Here is a 13,064-nt window from a genome sequence, read left to right as displayed (position 1 = left end):
AGCCTGTGTAAAGGGCCCGTGGAGGGAGCGCCGGTTCTGGCGGCCCGGCCCTCGGCCCGTCCTAGCCGGGGCCTCGGCCGAGTCCCTTCCCCACTCGGGGCTCCGCTTTCTCCTCTGGAAATCAGGAGCAGCAGCGCCCACTTCCAAGGGCCCTTGAAAGGCTCCATGGGACACTGTGCGCAGTAGAGTGGGAGAACAGGGTAGTGCTTGACCTGGGGGCGGATGGTGGGGGTCCAGGGGCCGAGGCCGGTCTCCCGTTCCCCTTGGATGCTGAGGGGTACGCCCGCCCTTCCCAAGGCCTCAGCCCCCACCAGCCGCAAGGGGGCGTCGCTCTCCTCAGGGTCCAGCCCTGCTCCTGTCTGCTGGGTCGAGTGGCTGGCTGCCCAGACCTCCTGTGTGTCCCCGACCAGCATCTCACTGAGGGGGAGAGCTCGCCCTTCCTTAAATGCCAGCCACGTGGCGGCCACAGTCCTGGGCTGCCCCATTCAGTGATTCTCTCCCTGAAGCAGGGCTTCGTCAGGACCCACCCCCACTTGCCCGTCCAGCCCACTTGCTCTCTGGGGGGCCTGTGACCCTAGCCACGTGGGCTGGTGCCTCTCCCTACCATCCTGTGCACCTTCGGCCTCCCACCCTTTGCCCAGGCGGCCCCTCTGCCTGGAATGCCCTTCTGCACTCGTCTTTGAGGGTTTGGTTCCTGTGTCCCTCAGACACCGCCTCCACCAGGCAGCCTTCCCTGACTCCTCCCGGAGGGGCCCTGACTCTTCGGCCCACTTTCTTATGCTTGGGCTCCTAGCACATCCTCTTTGAGTGCCGTCCCTTCCGCAAGAGGCCTTGATGGTCTTGGTCGCGTGTCGTGTTCTCGGCCCGGAGTCGGTCCTGTGAGCAGTAGCTGGACCTCCAGGCCAGGTCTCCCTGACTCCCAGCCCAGGGGGCTCTCCAGGGCTGGACGTGGGTGGGTGCCAGGGAGGGCACTGCCGTGGCGTCCTTGACTCCCTGAGATGAGGGCGCAGGGTGGCTCTGAGCCCTGACAGCCTGCTCGTTCATTTTCAGGTTTTGCTCAGGTAGCAAGAGGGTGGGTGGGCAGAGTCAGAGTGGCCCCCATGGGAGGGAGGGCGGCTGAGGCCCCCACCCCACCCAGGGGCGCACTCCACACCCAGGTCAGTTCGTTTTTTAAGGCACTTGACTGATCTCATCCCTCCCTCCCTCTAAACTCTTCCATGGCTCCCCGGTATCCTCAGGAGAGAGCTCTAGCTTCTTAACATGCCATTTGAGGCACCTGTTTATTTTTTATTTTTAATCCCAGGCTCCGGGGGTCGAGCTAAACCCCTCAGTTCCCAGCACACGCTGCCGGGCTGGCCCGGCACCTGCTCTGGCGCTGTTTTCTCTTGCTTCTCCTTCATGCCTTGTCCCCACTCCCAGTTTCCTGCCTCGAACCCATCCCTCTGTGATCTAGGTCTTTACAGGTGTACGCGCCCTTGCAGCTCATTGAAGTGCTTCCTGTATGTTTTTCATTTGTATAAATGATGTTACAGGGAGGGCACATTCCCCTTCCCACCCTCTCTCCCTGCCTCCTTTCTTCCCCACTCTGTCCCCCCTCCCTCCCCCTTCCTCTTCCTCCCTCCCTTTTTCCCTTTAACTTGACACTATTTTCTAAACCATGTCATCCTCCACGGGTGCGGCCATTGTGTTCCCTGTCCCCTCCTCCGGGAGGGAGACCCAGGTCAACTTCACCAGCGACATTTCTATTCTCACCCCTTGGGGACCCGTGGGGGATCACCCTGGGGTAACTCCCATGAGGGAGGGTGCGGGGTCTCTCTGTGGCCTCAGTTTACCGCCCCCAGCAGTGTCCTGCCTCTCCACTCCCCCCCCCCCACGCACAGCACCTGGTCCCACCTGCATTTCTAACGTCCACCGTCCTCAAGGGTCAAGTGGGAGAGCGTCGCCTCCCCTTCACGCCTTTGCTTACGACTGAGCGGGGGGGCTCTGCGTGAACTTGGGGCCGTCTCCTTTGCGCTTGGTGCACAGCCTGTTCACCGTCGTGTTCCTTTCCCTTTTTTCCCCTGTTCTGTATCGAGCTGGGTCCTGACTCCATGCTTCTGACCTCTCCCCCGGCAGGTCCCCAAACTCGCACTGCTGGTGTGTTGTCATCCAAAGGGACACTGAGGCTCAGGCAGGAAGGGACTGGCCTGAGACACAGAGAAAATTGGCCTCCGGCTCTCCTGCCGCTTGGCCCTCCCTAGTCAGAGGATTTAGGGAGACGCCCCAGGAGCAGCAGCTCGGGGGACCCCCGCCACAGTCCCCCTTTCTTCCTGTACCTGTGTGAGTTGCATTTCTCGGGGGGCTGTGGGTGCGGTGTTTGTGTCGGTGGCATCAGCAGGGCCTGGGTTTAAATCCCGGCTCACCCCTCATGCTCTGTGTGACTAAGAGCCAGTAGCTTCCCCTCTCTGGGCCTCTGATTCCTCACCTGTGGAGTGGGGATGCAACGGGGAGGAAATGAGGAGACATGGGAGATGCTGAGAACGCAGCCCGGCACAGTTTCTGCGTGAAGCACCGTCAGCTGTGGTTCCTCTCCGCTCCCGAGCCTGCTCTTCCCTGGTCGCCGCACGCCACCTGCGGTGCTTTGCCCTCGCAGCCACGGGGACCTCGCGGCCTTGCCTGCCCCCTGCCCCCCAGGGCTGGAGGGGGGCTTCGGGGAAGGCGCTGTGAGCAGGTGTCTGCACCCACGTGCAGCCGTGGGGTGGCATTACCCCTGAAGCTCTGCCTGGCCTGTGCCACCGTCAGGTGACGGGCAGTAGGGCTGGGGGTGTGGGGCAACGTGGCAGAGTAGGGGCCACAGCCAGGTGGTATCCCCTGAGAGGGGGTCACCTTGCGGCCCTCACCTGTGGCAGGTGGCATCAAGGCTGGGTCTGTGTCCCCGTCTGTAAAATGGGGACGATAAAGCCCACCTTATGGAAATGTCTGGAGACAGGAGAGGGGAGCGAGGAGAGGGGAGCGATTGTCCTGGCCTGGCCCCCGGGGTGGTGTGAGGAGGGAGGGAGAGAGGGAGGGAGACGCAGATGAACAGCAATAAAGGGTTTATCTCTCGTCCTCGAATCGCCATCTCTGCCTCCTTCCCACCCAGACTTCATTTCCGGCTGTCTCTCAGGCCCCGGCAGATCAGGACACGGCTCCCTCCGCTGTGGTTATGACGGACCAGCCCTGGGGCCTCAGAGGAAGGACAGAGGCCGGGGTCCAGGCCCCACTCCGCTCTGGGGGAGCCTCAGAGACCGCCCTCTCTGGGTCTCGGTTTTCCCATCTATGCAGCGTGGGGTCGGTTCCCAATTGTGGGGGTCACTTCGCCTGGGTGGGCTGGGGCCCGGGACGCTGGGGTCCTGCAGTGGGAGGACAGCCGCCCAGCAGAGCACGGCCCCACAGGGGTGCCAGTGGTTCCCCGTTAAGGGACTCTGAGAAGGGCCTGCAAACCTGGCCTTGGTAGGAAAGAGCATGTGCTGGGCAGACCTCCCAAGGCCTCTGCCCTCACGCCTAGGTGGGGAAACAGAGGCTCTGACGGAAGTGACTTGCCTGGAATCACATGGCTTGTGGCTGACAGAGCTGGGGTTTGAACTGGGTGCGTCTGATCTGTGTGCTCGGCCACCTTGAAGTCCCGCCTCTGTGGCCTGTGTCCATCCAAGGAGCTGGTGAGGGACTCTGGGCAGGAAAGTGGATGGATAAATGCTTCCTGATTCAGTATGTGGGCTCCTCAACCGTAGGACGGGGTTGGTGCTTTTATTAGTCCCACTGTATGGCTGAGGAAGCTGAGGCCCAGAGAGGTTTGGACACATGCCCAGGTCACACAGCATCTTCCAATTGTCATACAAAACCTGAGGATATGGAGGTGTCACTGCCTCTCCTAGCCATGGAGAAGCTGCTGGCCAGCTCAGTGGCCCTGCCACCTGGCTCCCCAGGCCCCAGCACGGGTCATTTATAGTGTTGGAAATATGAAAGATTCAAACTCTGTGACCAAGAGCCGCTGGTGGCCCAGGCCCCTGGCAGGCCTGGCTTCTAGCCACAGAGCGGGCCCAGCAGTCTGTCCCCCTTCTCTGACTCCCCAGAGTCTGGCCGCGTTGGACGAGTGGGGTCGTCTTGGGGCAGGGCCCAGCTGCAGCTTCACCTGCTTGCAGCTCCCAGGCCCTCCTGCCTTCTCCCTTGGAGCTGCTCCATGTCTGAGGTCCTTGCAGAGCCTCTCACACCCTTGCTCTACAACCATCTGTGGCTCCCGTTTCCTGTAGGATGAAAGGCAAACTTGTAGCAGAGTGCTTTTTAAACTTCATATGCATCCCCTGGGGAGCTGGGCAATGCAGGTTCTGGCTCAGCAGGCCCAGGTGGGGCCAAGATTCTGCATTGCTGAGGTGCTCCAGGTGCCGCTGGCAGTGCTGGTCTGCTGGTCCTCAGGCCACACTTGGAGGAGTGAGACCTTAGGAGCACCCCTCACCGTGGCCTGGCTCCATCTGCATCTCCTGCCTGGTCTCTCCCTCACTTGTCACAGGGGATTGTGTTCGTGGACAGTGAGTGGCTTTTCCCTTCCTGGCACCTTCCTTCCCATCCTTCGGTCAGGCTCAAAAACACCTCTCCAGTGGACCCCTGTCAGAGCTAATTGCCCCTCCTCTGCACGCCCAGACCCCTTTACAAGCCCCTGAAATCCTGAGAGGTGCATGGCAGTGCCTTTAAGAACAGACCCCTTGGGTGTGAACCTGGCTCCACTCTTACAGCTGAATGACCTTGGGCGACTTAGTTAACCTCTCTGTGCCAAACATTTACTTAAACCCTAGCTTGTTCCAAAACAGATCAACAGTTGCTTCCAAACCTACTCTTGGAAAAGATGAAATGAAGATGTGCTTGGTGGGCTGACAGGGACGGAGGGCGGGAAGATGCTGGCCGCCACCTGCCTCCTGGTGTCCCAGTCCCAGTGCCTGGCACAGTAGGCGCTCAGGGAAACGCCACATGGAAGCTCTCCCAGAACCCACGGCGTGACCTTTCCAGGAGCTTCTCGCCCCCAAAAGTAAATTCCAGAGGAGCAGCGGGAGAGACAGAAACACAGCAAGGTTTCCGACCATCAATCTTAATCTCTCATTTAAATGCGTCTGTACGGAGAGCAAATATTTTCTTACGAGAGGGGGTGGATGTAACTGCAAAGACCTGTGCGCTGCACAGCCCTCCTCCTCGAAGGGGCTGCAGATAGGGGGAAGAGGGGGAGGGTCTGTGCAGAGCAATTCGCAGGCTGAGAAGGGCCCTGTCCCTTCCTGCCTGGTGTGGAGCTGGGACTGCCCCGAGGTGGTCGGGGTCTTCAACAAGAATCTTATCATGACCGTTGTGGGCACTGTTGTGGCCCACACAGAGAGCCTGCACCCCCTGTCCTGCCTCCCAGGAAACGCCTCCCAGTTCAGGTCCCCCCTCTCTGACCCAGTGCTCACCGTCCCTCCCATGGCTGAGACCTCGGCGTCTCTTTTTGACCTTTGGCCTCACTGCTGACCCGAGGGGCCCTACCCCCTGGGACATACCTGAAGTCACCCAAAGAAGAAGGCACCCTGGGAAGTGGGCAACAGGGGAGGAACATGACCTGTGGGTATAGGGGTACAAGGGGCCTCACCCCAGATTTAGAGCCTGGGTTGTTCTGCAAGTGCCAACAGTGTTAGGCTGGCAGGAGCTGGGATGGGCAGCCCGGGAATTGTGGGCTGGGTTCCATGATGTGCATCCCTGCTGGGAGGGAACCAGAAGCCCCGGTCCCTAACCGCGGAGCTGTACCCCTCCATTCGCTGCAGGGCACAGGTGAAGTGGAGCCCCGCTTGTCCCCACACATCTGAGAGTTCCATGGGGGCTGGGACTTTGTCTGTCTCTGCTGCATTCAGTAGGATGCAGCGTGTAGCTAGTGGTGCAGGCTTGACGCCCCGTGTCACTGTCGCCCACCCTTCTCCCCAGCACCTGTGCAGTGTCTGGCCCTCAGTCGGTGCCGAAACACGTTGGGGGGATGGAGAGCAGGAGCAGCGGAGGGCTGGAGGAGGGCCCTGACTGTCCACCAGCATCGCCCGGGTCATCCTGAATGGGCGTGGGGGGATCCAGGAGTGGGCCGGGCTGAGGCCCAGCTAGGGCTGGAGTTGTGACCAGCTGCCCCTGCCTGTCAAGCCAGGACATGCAGATCATCTGCCAGGCTTGCTCTGTCTTTCCCCAAAGCTGGGGGTGCTCCGTGCCACAGGCTGCTGGCTGACCTTCCCCCAGCCCCGCCTGACAGACCAGGAAACTGAGGCCTGGGAGAGGTCGCTGGAACGTCAGTGGAAGGGCCCCTGGGGGCTCCGAGTGCAAGGGTTTCTAAACTGAGACCAGCAGGCATGCCTTGGCATGGTCCATCGGGTGAACTTTGTCTGGCTTATGTCCTGGGATTCTGGGCAAGATTCTGTTGAATTACGCTACTTGAAAAAAAAAAGAGTATGGAAGGCACTGCTCCCCTTTTCCAGATGGAAAAACTGAGGCCTGGCAGGGCACAATCACTTATCAAAGTCTCAGGGCAAGTTAGGGGCAGAACTGGCCCCAGGGGTCTGCCTGCCCCTGGGGGCGCCGGGGGAGGCCTCAGGCACGCCATCTTCAAAGACCCCCAACCCAGACTCAGGCTTGGGGAGGGGGCATTGTACCCCATCCAGGAGTCGGCCATGACAACGGCCGTGTCCCCTTTAAGCAGAGAGCCGCCCGCTGCAGTGGGTGGACTCGTGCCCAGCCAGTGGGAGCTGTGAGCTCCCCTCCCACAGCCCCTCCCTGGGGAGGGGAGGGAGGCGCCGAGCAGCGTGGCTCCCTAGGAGTCGGTGGCACCCGGGAGACAATAGCAGACATGCTGTGTGGGCTCAGCCGGGAGACCCCTGGAGAGGCAGGTGAGTGATGGGGACCAGTAGGCAGAGTGATGGGGCTGAACCCCCAGATCCCTCTGGAACTGCCGCCTAGAGAGGGGACTGGGATGGTGACGGCTGGGACTGCCACTCCCCAGACACCCAGAGCCCGGAGGGAGAGCAAGGGTGGGACCCCTGGCTGGTGGGCAGGTGAGAGGGCTGTCTGTCTGACCCTGGCTGCTGTCCTGCTGTCCTGTGCTGGAGATGGGCCCGCTGGGCCGTCCCGCAGGGCTTGGCCCCGGGCAGCAGGCAGGCGGAGTTGCAGAGGGCAGCGCTCACGTCTCAGGTGTGCCTCCGGGAGGCGCGTCCTGCCCTGCGTGAGCTGTGGGAGCCAGCCCCGAGCCAGGGTGCTGTGGGGGGAGCTCCTGCTTGGGGCTCATGGCAGGAGGCAGAAGCCCTGGCCTGGCGGGTGGTGTCTGTTCCATGAGCCCCAGGCTCTGGGAACGTGGTGGGGAACAGGTGTCACTCAGCTGCCACATTCCTGCATGGGCCTGGGCCTGGGACCCTGGGAGGGGCTCTGCCGAGACCAGGTCATCCTTCCCATGTTCAACACACATCTGATGTTATCTTCTCACAACAGCTCCAAGGGTAGGGACCATGGTCCCAGTGGACAGATGGGGAAACTGAGGCTCAGAGGGGACGGTGGCTGCCCAAGACCCACAGTGGCAGAGCTGGGATTAGCACCCTGCTTCCGAGGGCCCGTGAGGTTAGGCTCCCACCTCCCTGCCCGTGACAGGGGACAGAGGCAGGGTCATTCACTCCCGGGCCCCCAGATAATATTAGTAACTGGCAGCTGTTGAGATCTTACTCTGTGCCAGGCCCTGCTCTGAATTCTGCATTTTCTTATTCAATCCTCACAACACTGTGTGCTCATTACTATTATTCTCCCCATTTTACAGTTAGGAAAACTGAGTCACAGAGGTGTAGGCCAGAAGTAGCAAAGCTGGGATTTGACCCCATGGGTCCGCCTCTGCCCTCTCCTGGCCTGGGTGCATCTGTCCTCTTGACATCAGGCCCCGGGAGTGGGGTCCCCTCGCCCTGCAGTGGTCAGAGCCACAAGGGCAGCTGTGCCCTGGAGACCTCACAGGGGCACCGCCAGGTTGCTGTTTCCCCATTCTGGGTCTGTGGACTCCCCTCAGGGTCGGGCCTCAGCATCGCCTGTCTGGACCTTTGGCCCAGTCTCCTCTCTGGCCTCCCAGCCTTCACGCTCGCTCCCTGTGTTGTCACAGGAGGGAGTTTGCTAAAACTCAGACTTGATCACAGCTTCTTATCCTGGCATTCAGGGCCCTTCATAATCTCCCCGGCTTTTTCTCTGTCTGATGACTTCCTTGACCATCGCCCTCACCATTGTAGCCCCCACCCTAGTCTGCTCCCCAGGTCACAGAGCCTCATGATCACACCTGCCTCAGTTGGCATCAGTGCTGAGGCTTTTTTTTTTTTAAGTCCAAAGATGGAGCTTCAGGCACAGTGGGATCCAGGTGCTCAGTTAACACGGTTAGGACTCCAGGTCTCTGCTCCTCTTTCAGCAAGCTTTATTTCCAGTCACACTCCTCTCCTTGAGGTGCCCAGGGGGGCCCTAATACTTTTGACCTTCAGGCCAGCCAGATCAATCCTCCCTAAGGAAATAGAGAACCTGTTTCCAGTAGTTCCAGCAAACATCCCAGGGCCAGTGCTCATTGGCCCAGCTTGGATCACATGTCCACCCATGACCACCCACTGGGCTTCTGGGCATGTGGCCTCCCCCAGAGCACGGGGACAAGGATGGCCACTCCATGCACCCTCCACATTTTGCAGAGCAAGCTGAGGTCCTGAGAACCCGGCCATGCGTGGTGCTCCCCAGGGGGAGCCGGGCTTGGGCTTGAGGACTGTGGGACTGCCTTTCCTCCTCCCCATGGACTCTGCCTGCCTGAGTCCTTTCTCAGACCCATCCCCTGGCCCTGCTGTGTTGTTCACGCCCCTAACCCTGAGCCCCTGCAAGAAGGGGTGTGGCCCGGTCTGGGGTGCCCAGTAGGCTTGAATGCAGATTTGGGCAGGAAACTCCCCAACCCCCACACCCCTACAATGTCCACTCTCCTTTGACTCCCGGCCACAAAGTGATCTTTGTTCCCAGGGCCTGGGAAGGCTCAGGCAGGGTGCGTGCGTGTTGGGGTGGATGGGAGGGTCCCTCTGCCATGGCCTGGGCCTCCCACTCCTCTGAGGGGCCCTCACTCCAGCCACCTACACCTTTGGGCAGGCCTGACCTCCTGTTCCTCAGTAGAGGTGGTGGCCGTGGGAGGAACCCCAGGCTCCAGACCGTAGAGGCCATGGCCTCCAGACCCAGGGAGGCCTGGGTTTGTACCCGGCTCTGCCTCTTCCTGATTGTACGACCTTGAACAACTCATTTCACCTCTTTGATCCCCAGTCTCCTAATCTGTAAATGGGGATTGAATTTCAAATGATTTACCAAGTGTTTACTATGTGCCAGACTCCGTGCTGGACACAGCAGTGAACCAACAGACAAAAACCCAGCCCTCCAGGGCCGACATCATAGCGGGCAGGGGCAGGCAGTAAGTAAGATCACTAAGTTAAAAAAAAGAAAGTTAAGTCTGTCAGGGAAGGAAGTGTTGGGGGCGCGGGTGCAAGTTCAAACAGGCCGACTGGAGAAGGCGTCCCCGAGTAGGTGACGTTTCCATGAGTTCCTGGAGGAGGTGAGGAAGGGGGTTTTGTAGATGCCTGGGGAGGAGGATTCTGTGCAGAGGGAACTGCCAATGCAAAGCGCTGGGGTGAGCTTGAGTCTGGTGTGTGGGACGGCGAGGGGACCAGTGCACTGGAGAGGACCGGGCCCAGGGGACAGTATTAGGAGATGAGGTCCGGGAGGCCGAGGGACTGTCAGTTGTGGGGACAACTTCTACTTTTATTCTCATGGGGCGAATTGAGTCTTCGCTGCTCCAGCAAAGACCAGTTTAGGGCACATGCTCCTCTGCATTGCGGATTTCAGAATGAGGTGGGAGAGCGCAGACCCAGAAGGCGGAAGGCCACGGCCCGGCTGGAGCCTGCGCCCCATCCCACGTGACTGGAGCCATCGTGGCCCCCCAGAGGAGGGTGTCAGCCTGATCGTGGCCTCAGGGCCCAGTGCCAGGGGCTCCACACACCTCGTGGAGGTGGGATTGCAGGGCTGGCAAACTCTGGGTGGTGCCCAGCCTGTGGGTGCCTGAACCCTAACACGGGCCTCCTCGGGCCCCACACTGTCTTCCCGGTCGCCCCTGGCTTGGGGTCTGCTGCCCTCGTGTTTGGAGGGACAAAGCAGAGTTGAGGGTTAAAGATGTGGTCTGCTGGGTACTAGGAAGACCGATTCCAGTCCGTCCTCCGCAGCTCCCCCATTGAATGGCCTCTCTGGGCTCTAGTCTCCTCATCTATAGAATGGGTTAGTCAGGGAGCCCCCCTCCTGTTGCCCCCTGAAGTTCAGTGTGTCAGTGTCTGTCCAGTGCTTGGAGCAGGACTGGCACAGGGTGGGCCCAACACCTGGGCTCCTTTCTCAGATCCTTTTTTAAAATCCCATGGCAGCAAGTGAAGCAGGCATCTGCTCTTTAAATCTATTGATATGTTTCTTCTTGTTTTCCTTAAAAACATGCATTGAACCGAGCATGAGTCGCCCACGGCCGAACCCACCGCTGCACGCCTCTCTCGGTAGCCGAGGCTGGCTCCTGGGGGGGCCTGTCAGCTGCGGAGCTGGGACTGTTACTCCAAGGTCAGCCTCCGTGCAGCTCCATCCAGCCCTCTGCCCCGTCCAGCCCGTGATGGCCAGAGGGGAATTCGTTCAGTCCGTCAGGAGTGCCCGAAGGAGCCGGGGCTGCTGCCAGGAGGGCCACGGGCATTACCCCTGAGATCCCCGAGGACTGTCATGAGGCGGGAGGAGGATGCAGGCGGGGTCCACAGCTCTGCCACTTGGGCGCTCTGTGACCCTAGGCAGTTGCCTTAACCTCTCTGTGCCTCAGTTTCCTCGTCTGTAACGTGGAGATGATGATGGAACCCACCACGTAAACGTATCATGAGGAGAAAGTGGTGATAATTTTAAAGTTTTCAGAATACAGCCTGGGTCAAATCCTTGCCCTGCTCCTCATGGTGAGCAGTCACGTCACCCCTCTGTGCCTCAGCTTCCCCGTCTGTAAAGTGGAAATAATCATCATCCCACTTCAGCAAAGGCTGAGGATTAAATGAGACACAGCTTGTGAAGCACGTAGCACAAGACCCGGCACTCGCTCAACCGCAGTCATCACCATCATTAATTAGGACAAAACTTAGGGCCAGCGAGAGAACTTCGTGTGCTGTGGTTTCTGGGCACCGCCTAACCTCACTGATTGCTCCCCACAACCCTCGAAGGGGGCACTAGACTTGGAGGGGAGGGCTGGCTTGTCCCAGATCCCTTAGCTGGTCAGCAGCAGATGTGGAATCGGAATCTTGAGTGGGCCTAACTCCAGAGTCCACCCTTCCCCTCCCATCGGGCCAGCAGTGCCTGCGGAGGTGAGGCAGGCCCGGCGGGACGGCCCGATGGCCTGGTGGAGAGCTGCAGGAGCCAGCAGCAGTGGGCCACGATGTGCGGCCGGAGGAGGGTTCTACCCGGGATGACGGGGCCCCTTCTCCCCCTCGACACCTGGGCTGGGCTGGCCCTGCTGGTGGCTCACTGTCACTTGGTCATTTCCTGTTCAGCCCAAGTTGCGCTTCTGGGCTTTGATTTTGTCGGTGGCTCCATCTCAGAAGCTGAACGGAGGCCCAGAGAGCCAGGCGGCCGTCACGCCCGCCTGCCTGCCGAGTCTACAGCCCTGCCCTGCCCCTCTCCGGCTCAGGCGGGACCCTGGCAGAGGCGGTCTGGCCAGGGGCTGACTCCCTTTTCCCTTTGTCAAAGCTCAATAGCTTCCCGGGGCCCCAGAGAAACAGAGATAATGAAGGCAAGTTAGCAACGCTTTCAAGAGAAATAAAATAAAAAAGAAACCCACCCACCCACCCAGGCTGCAGCGGAGCCGGGCCGGGGACCAGGTGTGCACTTCTGTGCCCCGCAAGGCCTTTCCCTCTGGCTCCCCAGCCTTGCCCAGCCCGCATTTGCCCGATGGGCTGGCATCTCTGCGGAAATGAATCTCCCCCTGAAGCAAGTCCTTACAGGACAGATTGACTGAAGGCAAGAGCTCATAATTGCCCATTGCTGGAAGGAGGAGACAGGAAAAAAAACACTCGGATAAAAATATCTCTGTTTTTTATGCACGTTTCCAGCTGAAAATTGGTGGGAAAGATGTTTTTGAAAAGCCTTCATCTCTAAGCATGTAATTACCAGGTCCCAGAACAAAAAAGAGAGAGAGTGGGCATGTTCTCTGAGGGAGGCGGACTGGGGTCTGAACCCTTAGAGGGTTTGCTATAAATAAAATAATTTCCTCAAACTCTCAAGCTTGATCTGACTAGAGCCAGTGATGGGGGGAGACACCCCCATTTTATAGATGGAGAAATAGACCCCTTCCCTAGGGAGGGGTCTCTCAAGTCCTCACTCATTGCCCACTGACTCTTTGTTGGCACACAGTTGTATGAGCCTTGGTTTGCCTCACAGTGTCAGGACTGCCGGACAGCTGAGCTCCAAGCCAGCAAAAAATTGTAGGAGGAAGGGAGTTGGGGCCACTCAGCACTGAGACGAGCAGACCGACACACCTTGCTGTCCCAGGCGTGCCGTCACAGCCCAGTGACGGCATTGTGCTGTCCACTGGAGCAGAGTCTGAATACTGAGATGAGGGAAGGGCAGAGACACCCCAGGAAATGCATCCTGCACCCCCTGCTTCAGGAGCCAGCTTTAACCCACTGCTGGTCCACTCCATGCTTTGGGATCCTATGGCTCCAAATTTGGCAACCTTGATCCATCCCGACCCCTAACCTGGAGCCAGCAAGCTCATCTCTGGTCTCCCCGGACAGCCCAGGAGAGGAGTTTCCGGGGGTAGAATCTCACGTGCAGGGGATGAAGACAGACTTTAATTCCCGAATTGCCCACATGAAATACCAGAGATGTTTGCTGTCACACAGTGGATAGAAGAACCCGGTCTTAGCTTTGTTAGCTCAGGACCGTTTTGTTGAATCTAAATGAAGTGGGAATCAGGGAACCGTAATAGGACTCATTATACTTAATGGGGTGTTGCCTGA

The 13,064-nt window shown here is 59.4% G+C and overlaps 1 protein-coding gene across 4 annotated transcripts in view; it reads left to right on the top strand.

The window, feature by feature from the left end:
* Positions 1-13,064, top strand: part of GRIP2 (glutamate receptor interacting protein 2) — an 84,379-nt gene that overhangs the window by 41,899 nt on the left and 29,416 nt on the right. The window contains exon 1 of one of the 4 annotated variants that reach the window (XM_031470985.2): positions 6,586-6,896. The exons of the other annotated variants lie outside the window; for them this stretch is intronic. Coding sequence (XP_031326845.2) covers positions 6,857-6,896 — 40 coding nt within the window. The 5' untranslated portion in view covers positions 6,586-6,856. Of the gene's footprint in view, positions 1-6,585; positions 6,897-13,064 lie in introns of those variants that run through there. 4 annotated transcript variants of the gene reach the window in all.

Source organism: Camelus dromedarius, chromosome 17, assembly GCF_036321535.1.
Source record: "Camelus dromedarius isolate mCamDro1 chromosome 17, mCamDro1.pat, whole genome shotgun sequence".
In the NCBI taxonomy this organism is placed as follows: Eukaryota; Metazoa; Chordata; class Mammalia; order Artiodactyla; family Camelidae; genus Camelus; species Camelus dromedarius.
This window is presented reverse-complemented; position numbering and strand designations above follow the sequence as displayed.